This window comes from Hippopotamus amphibius, chromosome 2 (genome assembly GCF_030028045.1).
Source record: "Hippopotamus amphibius kiboko isolate mHipAmp2 chromosome 2, mHipAmp2.hap2, whole genome shotgun sequence".
In the NCBI taxonomy this organism is placed as follows: Eukaryota; Metazoa; Chordata; class Mammalia; order Artiodactyla; family Hippopotamidae; genus Hippopotamus; species Hippopotamus amphibius.
Genome location: NC_080187.1, coordinates 184,012,681 through 184,027,346, shown reverse-complemented (window position 1 = coordinate 184,027,346; position 14,666 = coordinate 184,012,681). Strand labels below are relative to the sequence as shown.

Below are 14,666 nucleotides of genomic sequence, written 5' to 3'. Positions count from 1 at the left end.
AAGAAGCATGAAAAGAGAAATGATCAACTTACACAGGCTGACGTAGAGTTCTTAGAATGTATTTTTGTTCACCTGAAAAATAAAACTTTAAAAAATATACAGGACTTTTTGAGTACAGGTATATCTTAAATGGCTGAATTATAAATAATGTCTCTGGTTACGCTCACAGCTAGAGCTGGAGCTAATGTCCCAATTCCAGTGAAGGCGTTGGAGAGTCAGGAGGCCAGCAGCTGGACCCACGAGTGGTCTCTCTAGACTCTGATCCATCCCAAAGTGGATTAAACAGTCCAGAATGCAGGGGTCAGGATGGGGACAGGGGACTGGACTCCCAGATGTTCTCCTGCAAGTTCAAAGGATTCTTGGAATAAGAGAGTGATTTACAAATTATTAAAATATAGGACTAAAAATTCACACAATAAATATAAATTACAGGCTATTATTGAAGTTATAAAGTGGCATTTTATGTTTCTTCCCCCAGGCCCTCACCAAAAATTTAAAAAGGCCTCAAAGGCTTCCTAATGACCAAAGTCAAGTGCTCAGAAATCTTCAGCCAAGACACCTTGGGGGTGCTCCCAGCCTGCCCGTAGGCTACAACAGCTCAGCTGCTATTATCTTGCCCACAACAGGACATGGCTTAAAGCAAGGCTGTTGTCCTGTAAACTTGGATCAGAGCTAACTGGAGTGTAAGCCAGAAAACTGGAGAGGCAAATTGTTTCAGGACTCAGGTGGCTAAGTTGTTGTTGCCATTGTTTTAAAGTGCCTCATTTCCCAAAAAGGAAACACGAAGGGGTCTGATATCTTGTCACCACCCACACTCAATTGCCTAAAAGCAAGTGGCGGAAGGAAATGGAATCCAAATTGAGGATGTATAATTCTCGCTGCCCCAGAGCTAGCTGTACATATGTCATTTCACTAGATGTTTCTCATCTCAATAAAAGTACAGGCTGCATATAAGCAGGGCTTATCAGGAGAGATAAAGACAAGCCCATTTAACCTTCCCATGGGTGGTCTATTAACTGGCTATCAAAACACAAAGTCTAAAGCCCACCTTTCAGCCTTTCGGTTTCCACAATACAATTCAAAACCAGAGGATGTGCTCAAAGCTCTGGTTTCACAACGGATTTCGACCTAATCACAGGGCTACACTGTCACTACAGGCTCAGGGACGAGGGAAGGTGAAGGTGATTACTGGAACAACAGCAAGGGAAACACTTGTGAGCCACTCTACTTACAAAAGCTTGCTCTTCTTAAAAGAACTCTGTGAGAAGGCCAAAGGTTGAAGCACAGAGGCATTGCTCTTTTCCTTCCTTCTTCCCTGGCCCTCATCCAGATACTTAGGGCTGCAACAGAAAGCCTCTTAGGTGGGGGCACTAAGGTGGGAAGAGGAGGGGATCAGTACATTCCCCACCCTCCCTAAACTGATTCTGCTTCTCCAAAGGCTTTCCATTGTCCTTTCAACAAGTTTAAGAATGATTATACTCTTTTGTGTCATAAACCTATCTTTCTGAAATAGGAGGGGGAAAAGGGGAAAGAGTGGATAATGAAAACAAGTGTTTGTGCCTTTCTGGCTAGCTGCACTTTGGGGGCCAGCAGATAGCCCTTGCTTAACTCCATCAGTAAGTAGCTACCCAGGGTGTGGGAGGATACATGTACTCCTATGTAATTATAGCTTCTAGTGCATATGTCAACAACTATATACAGGGATCTATAAATTAAATGCATCTGTGGCCACTGCAACTAGGTTGACGTACCTGAGCTCCACTACTTTTGGTGCCCTCCTCCTTTCCAGAGCTTCGGCTTATCAAAGAAGAGGCCCTACAGCTCCCTCCTTCCCCTGAGTCTTGGGGGAAAGCCCGAGTCACCCCTCCACGTAGGATACAGAAGAGCTAGCGGCGCAGAAGGGTTTGGTGCTGGGATCTCCCCACCCCTCCCCCCATTCCCCCTATGGCTCAGGGCCCTGGCGCAGTACGGTCCTGGGGAGACCAAACCCCGAGCCGTGTCCCTTGGCTGAAGATCGGGCTGCAGGACCCTCGCCCCTCGGGCGAGCCGGCGGTCATCGAGAGAAGGGAGCCGTTCACTCCCGTGGGGGTCACACCCGCGGGCTCCCCGCCCAGTCCTGCTGCAAAGCTTGCGGAGGATGGTTTCCGGCCGCCCCTGGCACGGAGGGGTTCAACGACTCCCGGGCGCCGCCGCCGCTTCCTCCTCTTCCTCCTCGGCCCCCCGCGGCTGCTCCAGCGGCCCGGCCAGGGGGCTGTCGGCAGAGGGCTCCGGAGACGCGGGCCGCGCCGCCTGCAGCGGGGGCGCGTCGCGTGGCGCCTCGCGGCGGGACGACCCCGTGCTGTTGGGCCCCGCCGCAGCCGCCGCCCCCGAAGTCCCGGACGGGCCGGTGGCGTTGGAGCCGCCGAGGGGCGGGCCGGCGGCTCCCCCCGAGGTCCCGGCGCCCACCGGCTGCCAGATGAGGCTGTAATAGACGGCGAGCACGATGGCGGCCAGCGACACGGAGAGCACGTAGGCGAACACGGTGGCGAGCCGGACCCACTTCTTGTTGGTCTTGGCCGCCATCTTCGCCTTCTTGTCCCCGGTGTAGGTGGCCGGCTTGCCCCGCTCGGCCGGGGCCGCGTCGCGCTCCTTCATGGGGGGGCCCCGGCCTTTGCCCCGGTGCTCCACGGCCCCGGCTGGAGGGGGCCTGGCGGCCTGCGAGGACTGGGCAAGGGGCGGCCCGGCGCCCTCGGTTCCCGGCCGCTCGGCTCTCTGCCGCCGCTCCTCACGCCGCCAGCCCGCAGCCCGCCACCGCGTCGCTGCAGCCGCCGCCGGGGCCTGGACCAGTCACCGCCGCCAGCGCCGCCGCCGCCGCCGGCCCGTCAGCTGCTTCCCCGCCGCCGCCACAGCCACAGCCGCCACAGTGGCCCGGCTCCGAGTCCCCATCCGCTGCCGCCTCCCGGCCGCCGGCCGCCCGGTCTCCAGTGGCCGCGCGGACAGCGCTCTCGGCTCCAGCCGGGCTCCCCCGCCTAGCGCGCCGGCAGCAAGGGGCGGGGGAGAGCGCTGCTGGGGGCTGCCTCTTAAAAGGGCGACGGCGGGGTCCGGAAGTGCCGCGCGGGAAGGAGGCGGGCTGCAGGCGGGCTCCGCGAGCCTCGCTAGGACGCCCCGTTAAGAGAGAGTTACTGGAGGCTGGCTCTTAAAAGGGCAACGTCGCTGCAAACCCCCCCCCTCCCCCCTCCCCGCACTGGCTGGCCCGGCGAGGGTGGGAACCCCCGGCGCTTCTTTAAAAGGGGAACGGCGTCGTTTGGGGCGGAGTGATGAACTGGAATGGGGTTGGGGAGGGGCGATCCAGGCGCGGAGCTGTCAACTCTGGCGCCTCCCCTCTGTGTCCTTACTGTCCGAAGTGACAGGTGGTAGAGCAGCAGCGGCTTCCGCTCCCAGGCCTCAGTTTACCCCCAGAAGTGGGGGGGATTTCACGTTGGTGCTCTCAACTCGCGCCGCGTTCCACGTACCCTCCCGGCGGGTCTTTCAGACCCCTTTACACGTCATCTGGCGTAGGCAACCAAGGATTCTGGAGTGTGCATTGTGGTTACAGCTGGTCTCGCCCTTTCCCCGCTCTCACCTTCCACCCCCCCCACCCCCCCCCCCCCCCCCCCCCCCGCCGCCCGCCGCCAGATCCCGCCTGGGCTTGAAGGCTCTCCCGATTCTCTGTCCTCGGAGATCCCCGAGTAGGCTGCCCAGAACTTCCGGAGCTTTCGGGACAGTACACGTGCTGAACTGGTTCTCCAAACTCTCCTCCCACCTTAGTCCTGAAGTTTGCAACAAGTCCCAGGTCCTGCTTCGGTGGGGGATTCCGACTCCCGGGTTTGGGCTTGATTCATGGACTCAAGAGGCTGCACTGAACCAGTGGAGCGGCTTACAGGGTTTTCCCTTCTCTGATCCTCTCCGGGTCTCAGAGTCTGGGCGGCTGTTCCCCTGCCACCCTTCCCATGTGAGGCTCGTCACCCCTCGTTTATGTGCTGACGACCCCTCTCCAAGCTCGGACTCTCAGTAGCCGCTTACCCTGTGCATTTCCCCTCCTTCAGCCCTCCTCTCTTTTACCTTCTCTCCTCCCCATTCCCTGTCTGTGAGGTTTTCTAGAATTTCGGATTCTCTCCTCCTTGAGTTCTACTTCCTGTGTTCCTAGAGCTAGATGTGTGGACCGCCTGGGCATCTCAATGGGTGTGGGAGACTGCCTTCTAGCGATGGTGGTGGGCGGCGGGGCGGGAAAAGGAGTGCGATCGGTCCTAATGGGGTTCTGTGGGTGAACCACCCCTACTGACTTCTGACTTCAGGCTCTGTGGGGCTGGACCGTCTCTGTCTTTTCCGTTTCCCCTACTCTTCCACAGGAATCCTTAGCTTCCAGACACCATGCCTCCTTATGAAGAGGCCCCACCCCAACACTGCTTCCCCGCCTCCTCTGTCGCACAGAAGTCAAGGGGCTACCAGAGCTGAGTGTGCTGATCATAGGCTGGAACTGCAGGCACATAGCCCAGCCCCTGACTCCTGAAGCTCAGGTGCTAGTCTGCCACTAGCAATGGCGAACTGGATGCTTATTTCCAAGAACAGCCTGGCTTTTTACTCTCTGAGAGATTTTGAGGACATTGAAAGTTTGGAGTGCTTATTGCCTTCTGCAGGTTGGTGGGGAAGAGACAACCACTGCTTCCCCATCCTGCTCCCAGGGTGGCCAGAGCCCGTCTAGCAGGGTGACCTGTTAATTCAAAATCCCTGAATTTTCTCTGGATATTGAACTCTCTCTCATACTCTCAGGACTTCCTGGCAGGACTGATCATATCAGCTATATACCAAGGTGAATTATTCTTAAAGAGTCCAGCTGAAGCCAACCCAAAGCCTCCTTCCATCCACTTTCTTGAATGCACTCTGAATTTCTTCTGTTGCAAATTAAACTTCTTTCTTCTTGCTTGGCTCCCAGTGGAGTAGGAAAACAGCCTGTCACTTTTTTCCATAATGAAGAATAAATATACTTGAAGCCCCTATTCAATTCCTCTCACCCTATTCTTCTCCAAACTAAACAGTGCCAGATTCTTTAACCTGTCATCAGTAAACCCTATTTATTATCTGGATTTACATAGTGTCTTTTACCCTAGGAACTCAAAATGCTTTCAGATATAATTGAGCCTCATCTCCCTGGTGCCTGAGCCATTAAGAAACCATTAGTGTATTCCTGTTGCAGGCAACTAAATGGCCCCCTAGTGGCCTGAAAGTGAATATGCTTCTCTAAGTGCCTCTCCTGGAGGAAGGGTAGGCAGAGTCAGAGCAGAGGATCAAGGCAGCTTGGGGACAGAATGGGCCCCAAAGGTCCTCTTTTGTAAATACCTTCAGGGACCCTAGAACCTCCCCCACAGCATCCCTATGGAGCACTCTCCAGCTCAGCTAAAAGACCCTCCATGTTGGTGTACCTTATTGTCTGCTCCTGAAGGCAGCCTTTGCAGGCTTTGGAAAGTTCTGACCAATTATAACAGCAGCGACATCCACACCTTTATTATGTGCTAGGCACCACGCTAAGCATTACATTACATTCTTTGTCTCATTTGTCTCACAACAATCTATCAGGTAGTTATTATTTATCTTCATTTTAGAGATGAAAAAATTGCCTCAAAAAAGTTCAGTAACTTGCCCGAGGTCACATAGCTAGATAGAATTCAAACCTGAGTTTTTCTGACTCTAGAGCATTAGATAGTGATCCCTTTTCTACACTGCCTCACAAGCAGAGCTGAACTTTGTCTCTGCAGTGGTTATTGGGAGTACCACCCACATCATCCTCAGGATGGAGGCGATCATTCCTCCAGCTGCTAGGCCTGTTGACCACTGATGGCTCACAGCTGCCACTGTCCCTGGGAATTGCCCTCAGGCGCTAAAGGAAGCTGCATCTCTCTCTTGGCCTACAAGACCAATAAATAGGGCCAAATTGCAACAAAACCCAGCCAGAGAGGTGCAGGGCTCCTGCTAGCGAAGGAGAAGGGTTCTATCCCCAAGGAGCTATAGAAGTAGCCACTATGTACTGACAGGAGCCAGGAGAGGATGTATGGGCTGCACTGAGGGGAAGCTGAATACTAAGTTGAATGAGGGGGAGTTTATTGATACGGGAGCCCTCTCCTGTGAAACAAGATTAATATCCTGACAAGGATTCTGGGAGACACACTCACCAAGTGAAATGCAAAGGCCAGAAGTACCATGGCAGAAGGTGGAAGAAAGGTTCAAAACGCTCAGAAAAGTAGGCATGCTCTAGTGGGTATTCTACTAAGTCCAGAAATCTACTTATGCTCCGCAGGAGGGCCCAGAGGATACTCCGGTTATCAAAGCAAAGAGGAGTGCACTGGTGAGAAGCTGATCTCTGCAGGCCAGGGTTGACAGCAAAAGGCCAAAACAGAACTGGCTTGGACTTCCCTGGTGGCGCAGTGGTGAAGAATCCCCCTGCCAATGCAGGGGACACGGGTTTGAGCCCTGCCCTGGGAAGATTCCACATGCCTCGGAGCAACTAAGCCCATGCTCCACAACTATTGAGTCTGTGCTGTAGAGCCCGTGAGCTACAACTATTGAGCCCATGTGTTGCAATTATTGAAGCCCACGCACCTAGGGCCCGTGCTCCACAACAAGAGAAGCCACTACAACGAGGAGCCTGCGCACCACAAGGAAGAGTAGCCCCCGCTCACAGCAACTAGAGAAAGCCCGTGTGCAGCAAAGACCCAATGCAGCCAATAAATTAAATTAATTAATTAAAACAAACAAACAAACAAACAAAAAACCAAAACAGAACTGGCTCCCTAATGGCAATGGGGATGATAGGACCTCAAAATGATAAAAGCCAGAGATTGGCACACTGTTGTAATGAGCAGCAAGTTGGAGTGGCAGTGGGGGGTCCTGAGAGTATAGCTATGCAGATGGTTAAGAGGATGTAGCATCCCTGGGGTGAATTAGTGCAAAGAGTGTCTTTTTCACATTTTTGCAAGTCTCTTAAATGTGGCTTTATAGATAAAAGCTGGATTCTCATATCTGCTTTGGTTGGCAATATACTGTTTTGGTTAAAATATGGGAAGAAAATCTGGCCCCACAAATATATGTATTTATAGTTGGAAAAGAGAGGAGCCTTTTCAGCTAATTGTGGGTATTTTTCTTTGATACTGCACCAAAACTCAACAAGTAGTATTTCCTTAAATGGTAGTTGTAATGTAGAATATGAGACTACCTAAGTGAGCTTTTTGTACTCACTCACATTAAAGTCTGTTGACCCACCTCGCACTCTTTACAGCTCATCTACGTACACATGATTTTGCAACGTCCTTTGGTCATTTGGAAAATATTAGTTCATTGAATTATACAGATCTTTCAAATATTGATACAATTCATTATACAATATTAAAAATCATATTTGTTAGTATCATCAGAAAAAGTTTTAAGAATTGGGAATCTGTCAAGTTCATGGTAGTGCATACTAGTTTCCTAAAATTCTAATTTTCATTTGAAAGTTCAAATCGTATTATCGGCAACAAATACTATCTGTTGTTTTCCTCAAAGTTACAGGCTTGCTTGGTTTGAACTTGGGAAAATATCTGCCAAATAACCAGGTCTGAATCACCATAGTTTACCTATCAGTTATTTTTTCAAGTGAAAATGGTGTTCCATGAGAAAAATTGCTAGTTTAGCTCATATTTAATTGCACAAGTGTTTTCTCTTGAGAGAACCATTATATTTCTGTGTGCAGTATAATACTTTCTATTTCATTACAGAGAATATTAAAAAGACATGTATTTAAGGGTCATGATTTAATAAAATTTAACAAATTTCATTGCTTCATTAAGGACATTCTTAAGTGAAACTCTTTTCCTTCCTTCCTTCCCCTCCCTCCCTTCCCATTTCCTCCCTCCCTCTGTCCCTTCTTTCTTTTTTTCTTTTTCCTTCTTTCTTTCATTTTTTTTTTTTTTACAATGAACTACCAAAACAGTTTAGTGCCACTGACTTGGTTTGATTAGGTGCCAGAGATTTTATCCAACATTGGTTTTGCACCATAAGGCAAATGTCAACACAGTTAAAAAGGTAAATAATGTCAGTATTATTATGCAAATATTTCAACCGTGTGAAATACCTGAAATAGTCTCAGGGACCCCCAGGGATCTGCAGACCACACACAGAATTGCTGAGCTGTACAATGAAAAGAAAGCAAGAGTGAAAGATCAGGAGGTTGGTGACAGTTGCTCCAATAAAAAGTCACAATACCTTGTCTGGTTTCCAGACCTGACTCAATTTTCAGACCCAGAACCCTTTGACTGAAGGAGAGGTTGGGCCCCCAGGAGGAAGGCTTCTGTAGTATTTTGGCAATACAGTAACGATTTTTCTACTCTTTCCCCAAAGGGACCTATGGCCATTTACTTGGGTAACTGTACAATGGGGAAAGTGGAATAGCCAAACATTTTAAGTTCATGCAATGTCTGAGTTGACACTGATATCTGGAGATCTGAATCATCATCATGGCTGCCTGGTAGAGTACCCCCCTATAAAAATATGTACAGACTCATGGGCTGTAGCAAATGGCTTGATGAGTTGGTTAGAGGCCTAGAGAAAGAAACAATGGAAAACTGGGATCAAGAAGAGGCACGTGGGTGTAGCTATGGGAGTGGACCTAAAGTGTGAAGATCTATACATTTCATGTTAATGCCCACCCAAGAACATCCACCATGGAGGAGAGCCTAAATAGCCAAGCAGATAGAATGACTTGGCTAGTTGACATTAGCCAGTGTCTGTCATTGACCACTTGTGCTGGCCCAATGGGCACATGGATAAAGTGGTCTTATTGGCATAGATGGAGGTTGCATATAGGCATATAGTGTATGGCGGCAAGCGTGCGCCCAGCAGAATGGGCTCCCACTCACTAAGGCTGACCTTCTTATTGTTGCTGCCAAATCTCCAACCTGACAACATCTGATGGCCAACCAACTACTTGGTAATGAGTTGACTACTTCTGCACTTGTTCTAATCTGGAAGGGCTGGTAATTCACCTTGACTTGAATCATCATGTATTCTGATGGCTTTTTCTTTCCTGCTAAAGGCCTCAAATAGCACCACTTTCTGAGAGCTTAAAGAATGTTTGACTCACAGACATGGGATCTCACATAACATTACATCAAACCATGAGTCCCACTTTACAGCAAAAGAATAGGCACACAGTCGTAGAATCTTCTGGGCCTATCACATACTCTGCTACCCAGTGGTGAATAGAGCTGATAGAGTGAAAGACCAGCCTTTCAAAGGTGAAGCTGAAGTACCATTTTAGAGATGATGGGACATTGTGCTCCAGGATGAAGTACGCACCTGATTCAGTAACTGTAATACGGTGCTATGGCCCAACAGGTAGGTTAAAGAGGCCTAATAATCAGGGGGTTGAAGTAGAAATAGCCCCAGTCACCACCACTCCCAGTGATCCTTTGGGGGCAATTTGTGGTTCCTATTCCTACAGTTCTAGGATCTCTGGGTTTAGAGAGTCTAGTTCCCAGAGATGGAACACCTCCACAAGGGCACAGAAAAAGAATCCCATTGGGACTTCCCTGGTGGTTAAGAATTCACCTGCCAATGCAGGGGACACAGGTTCAATCCCTGGTCCGGGAAGATCCCACATGTTGGGGAGCAACTAAGCCTGTGCGCCACAACTGCTTAGCCTATGCTCTAGAGCCCGTGAGCCACAGCTGTTGAGCCCATGTGCCACAACTACTGAAGCCCGCCCACCCAGAGCCGGTGCTCCGCAACAAGAGAAGCCACTGCAATGAGCAGCCTGTGCACCGCAACGAAGAGTAGCCCCTGCTCGCTGCAACCAGAGAAAGCCTGAAAGCAGCAACAAAGACCCAATGCAGCCAATAAATAAATTAATTAATTAAATTAAAAAAAAAAGAATCCCATCAACTTTGTGTGGCTGCTTCCTGCCTTTTAAATTCCTTGCACCAAGAGACCAGCAGGCAATAAAAAAAAAAGGAGTCACTTCCTGCCAGGGGTACTTGACCCTGATCCTTGGGAAGAGATAGGGCTGCTTCTATATAATGGGGTCAGGGAAAAATATGTTTGGTACCTAGGTGATCCTCTAGGGTGTCTCAGTACTTGCTTGCCCCATTTTGACAGTAAGTGGACAAATTCAGCAGCATGGTTTGAAAAGGGCATGGTGGTTAGGAGGTCAGACTCCTTGGGGAATGAGGATCTGCGTCACCCCACCAGGTAAGCCACTTAGACCAGGAAAGGCACAAGCCAAAGATAAAGAGAATGTAGGATGGACAATGGAGGGATGCTGAATATTAGCGTGACACCAAGACAAGCTTCAGTAGGGAGGGCTATAGTTCAACCTACTTACCTTCCTGTAAGTTTCACAGGGAAACAATCACCAGAATTCTTGAAGGGCTATTCCCAGGCAGAGGGTGCTTAGCACATGATGCAAATAGTCCCATGCTGTGCAAAGGGGGTATTGTCGTGGTTGCTATGGTGCACCACCCAGATCCTGCCTCTGGGACCACGAGGCTTATCCCCAAGTTGCTAGAAGTGTTTGCTGCTGATGGCTCACAGCTGAGTCTTTCTCTGGTCATTTCCTTCAGCTGCCAAAGGGAGCGGCCTTGCCTGACTTCATGAGGGAGCATCTGCCTGGTCAATGTTGAGGGGGGTTCAGCTTCAGCTGGGGCAGCTCTGAAGGGTCATCCCAACCCCCGAGCTCCCTGTGGAAGCCTCCTTTGTTTTGACTGCCTCCTTGGTCAGTGTCTCCTTCTTCTGCTCAATCTTGATTCCTTTACTCCCTCAGATGTGCTGTTTCTGAGAGCACTTCCCAATAAACTTCCTATAAGCAAATCCCTGTTTCATAATGTTTCATGAGAAACATCACCTTAGACAGTCACCTTAGTCACCGCAGATTCCAACCTTTGGGACCCAGGTGAACAAGACTCATCCATTTGAAGGTGGACCGCCTGGCCACCTTTATCATCTATGCTGTGGTTCCCTCTACCAGCCCGCACAGAGTGTCAGGTGCATCCTATATCCTGGCCACCTTCCACTAAAAGTCTTCCAGCTTGCATGTTTCCCCATGATAAAGCCACCGAGACTGAAGTCCCTGAGTGCATTAGATGTGGTCTGACACGCCAAGAATGAGAATGGGACTGAGTCTTCCTTGGTCCTGGCTGCACACTGGAAACAAAGCTAAAGCCCTTTGGTAATCCAAATTCCTCACTTCCTTCCCCTCTTCCTACCCACCCATTCCAGGTCCTGATTCAGAGGGTCTGGGCGCAGCAAGGAATATGCAGTGTTCCCAGAGCTTCCCAGGCGATTCTGATTGTTATTAAGATGGAGAGTCGCTGGGCTAAGTACCCCACTTTAATTTAGCAGCCTAAGAGTCTGTCCGCTTTTTGGCAGGCTTTTCATTTGACTCACATGGAGTTGGCTGTCAGCGAAAACCTCAGTTTTATTCACACATGCTTCTGCTAAGCTGCTACTTCCCCACTCTGTCCTTGTACAGTCGGTGCCTTGGAGCCAAGCCCAGATCTCTCAGTTAAGTCCTTTTCATTTTACCTTGTGAGATTCAGGCTGTTGCTTCAGCGGGTTAGGATGTTTTGGGATCCTGAGTCTGTCTCTCAACACCTCCCCTATCCTCACTGGCTTCCTGCTGTTCACAAAGTTGAGGGGCTGGTTCACTGTGGCTTTGCCCAGGTTCTGATAAAAAGATGGACCAGGACAGGAGTAAGGATGGAAGCGATCAGTCAATTCTGAGGGCATTCCTTATGTGCAATGCACCATGCCCACCTGGAAGAAGATGTTGTCTAACTTATTTCCATCACACTTATGAAAATGGGTCCATTTCACAGACAGATGAATGGAGACACAGAAGATGAGTAAGGTGATCAAGTACACCCCATGGGGGGAAGAGTCAGTCCTTTTCCTGCCACCTTTAGCTCTCATCTCTAGGTTTGTCATCTCTCAGACTAAAGTGATAACGTTGGCCCTTCTGATTAGAAAGAGATATTTTAGAGCTTGATGGAATCTTGGAAATGATCAAAAACTTAACAGACCAGAGAGCTCAAGTAACTTGCCAAGATCTCACAGCTAACCTTTGCTCCAGTTGAGATTAGAATCTAGGTTTCCTGAGGATGGATCCAGTGTTTTCCTAGCTACATCTCCAGGTAAGGTTGATCCAAAATGACACTTTGATCCAAAAGGGAAACACACATGGGACTGATTCTTTTCCACTTCTAAGTCCCAGCTGGTTCCTTCTATGATTCTAGGAGGGGTTGGCATGGGAGGACAGGCAACGTCTGCCTCCTGGGTTTCTGCAGAGAACTTGTGATTGCCTGTCCTTCTTCCCTAAGGGATTAGAACCTCAGCACCTGCTACCCAGCCTTGTCCCTGCCTCCATTCACACACAGCTCTGAGCGTGCAGAGGGTGGCTGGATCTGGGGCCACAGCTGGACATACAGCCGGACAGAGGGACAGCTCCTGGTCTTCACTCTCACGCCTGCTTCATCAGCTGTGGGGCTATGATGGTGTGAAGGTTGTGGGAGATTGGTGCTTGTCCATGATGCGACTTCACGAGTTCAGGCTGCTTGGGGGACAGCCTATTTCAGGTCTACAACCAAGAGTACCCATAACTCAGCCTGAGCTGGGCAGGTGGGTCCATCCCCTGTTCCACACAAACTGCTGAAAAAAAAAATCTAGAGTAAGTGAAGAAACTTGTGAAAAGAATAGCAATATACACTGAGGAGGAAGTAATAAGAAACTGTTTTTCTGCTGTCAGCGTCTGCTAACAAGTAATAATAATAATAATACTGTTGAACAATGTGCAGGCAGTGCATTAAGTACTTCACATTCATTATATTATTTAATTGTTATAGAGCCCTGTGAGGCATAATTATCTCCATTTTACAGGTGAGAAAGTTGAGGCACAGGATAGTTACGTATCACAAGATAAACCAGCTGGTAAGTGCCAGGGTTCATCGAGAAGTGAGCCCAGCCTGGCTCCCTGTTTCCAACTACGAAACAGACCTTTGAGGATATAACATCTGAGCCCTCTTCATTCCAAAAGTAAGCTAGCCATTGGCCCAAGACTCACAACAGGTCTCTAGGCTCCTGAACCCCACTGTTTCATCAGGTAAGTCATGGTATCAAGTAAGAAACCCACCTAATCTGACTCTCCTGTTTGTCTGGCAACTGGGCCACCCAAAGATTTAAGTTCAACTTCCACCGCTAAACTTCTCTGAAGAACAGGTTGAGAAACCAAAAAGTAAGAGGTCCCCACACAAAGCTGCCAAGTGAGCGAGTGACTTCAGGCCCTGCCTCCAGGGCTCCAGGCCACCAGTATCTCCCTGGGAGACAGCACGACCTTCTGTGGCCCAACGCTCTCGGACTTGCCGAACTCTCCAGCATACCCATCCTCACAACTGACACAGACCCACCAGCGACTTACCTGAGGGTCTGCCTTCCCCCTTTCGCAGCCTTTCCCCAGGAGGTATGTGCTTTCCAGTGTGCCCAGCAGGGGGCATCATCGCCCTTCCACCTTCTGCCCCAGGGGGTGAGATTGGCAGACTGTCTGAGGCGCCCTCTACTCAGCTCAGCCCGGGAGCTCGTTTCCCAAACTGGGTATTGTGTGAACTCTCTGATCTTCTCTACATCCACGCTGCCATTATTTACACAATATTTTTGTCAATTCACATTTAAAGAAACCTAAATGTATCTTTAAAGGAAAAAAAGGCCTCTTGGATGCAGGTTTTCCCGACTCCCTGCGCTGTGTGGATTTCCTGCAGTCTGAGGGCTGCTTTGCAGCAGGTGGGTGAGCGAGGACAGATGACGCTACAGCTGGAGGTCTCGAGAACTGGGGCCAGGCAGTGTTATCACTGGGTAAAGATGGGTGAGGCTTTCTCCTGTGGATTCAGAGCCTCAACCTTCAGAGCCGGAGATGGAAAGGGTGGCACCCCAATCCTGTGAAATGAGAGCGCCGGCACCTTGCCTGTCCCCGTGCCAAGGAGAGGGAGGGGATTGTCTTTCCAGGCCCGAAGTAGAAAGAAGGACAAGAGGGAGGGACCTGGGTGCAGGAGCAGGGGCAGCTGCGGGTGACAGGTGCAGGGGCTTTGGGAAGGCACAGGGATTTCCCTTGCAAAAGGCATTCAGACAGAGAGGGAACCTGATCCCAGGGAGGGAATCAGAACAGCAGGAGACAAGAGGGGCCCCCAGAGCGGCCCAAGGCTAGAGGGAAGGGGGAGGAGAGATGAGAGACAGCAGGGCTTGGAGGGAGGGGAGGGAGGCTGAGTCCTGAGGGCAGAGGGCATGGCAGCGCGGAGCGCTCCCAAGCTGCTTCCACAGGCTCCACTCCAGTGCTCTTAGAATTATCTTTCTGGGGGTTATTTTTGTGCTAGGAACCCCCTCAGCTCCGACCCCCAGAAGCCCCCATCCTCCTGCCCTGGGCCGGACTGGCCATCAGAGGCTGTTCTAGGGCCTGGCCGAGGGTCCCGTGGTTGCCAGGGGACGGCGTAAATGTCCGTGGTGGGACCTGGAGCAGAAAGCCGGGCCCTGAGAGGGGAAGGAAGTCCTGGGCAGAGCTCCCGTCTCCCCCAGATGGGTTACCGAGGGTGATAAGAGCACGTTAGGCAAGAGGAAGTGGGCTGGGCTGGGCTGGGCTG

At 50.4% G+C, this 14,666-nt stretch overlaps 1 protein-coding gene across 1 annotated transcript; it reads right to left on the bottom strand.

Moving 5' to 3' along the window:
* Nucleotides 1–2,118: 2,118 nt before the first annotated feature.
* Nucleotides 2,119–3,070, bottom strand: INAFM2 (InaF motif containing 2). Its single transcript, XM_057719853.1, has one exon. The coding sequence runs from the start codon at nt 2,632–2,634 to the stop codon at nt 2,170–2,172; it is 465 nt and encodes a 154-aa protein (XP_057575836.1). The 5' UTR covers nt 2,635–3,070; the 3' UTR covers nt 2,119–2,169.
* Between the last annotated feature and the right edge of the window lie 11,596 nt (nt 3,071–14,666).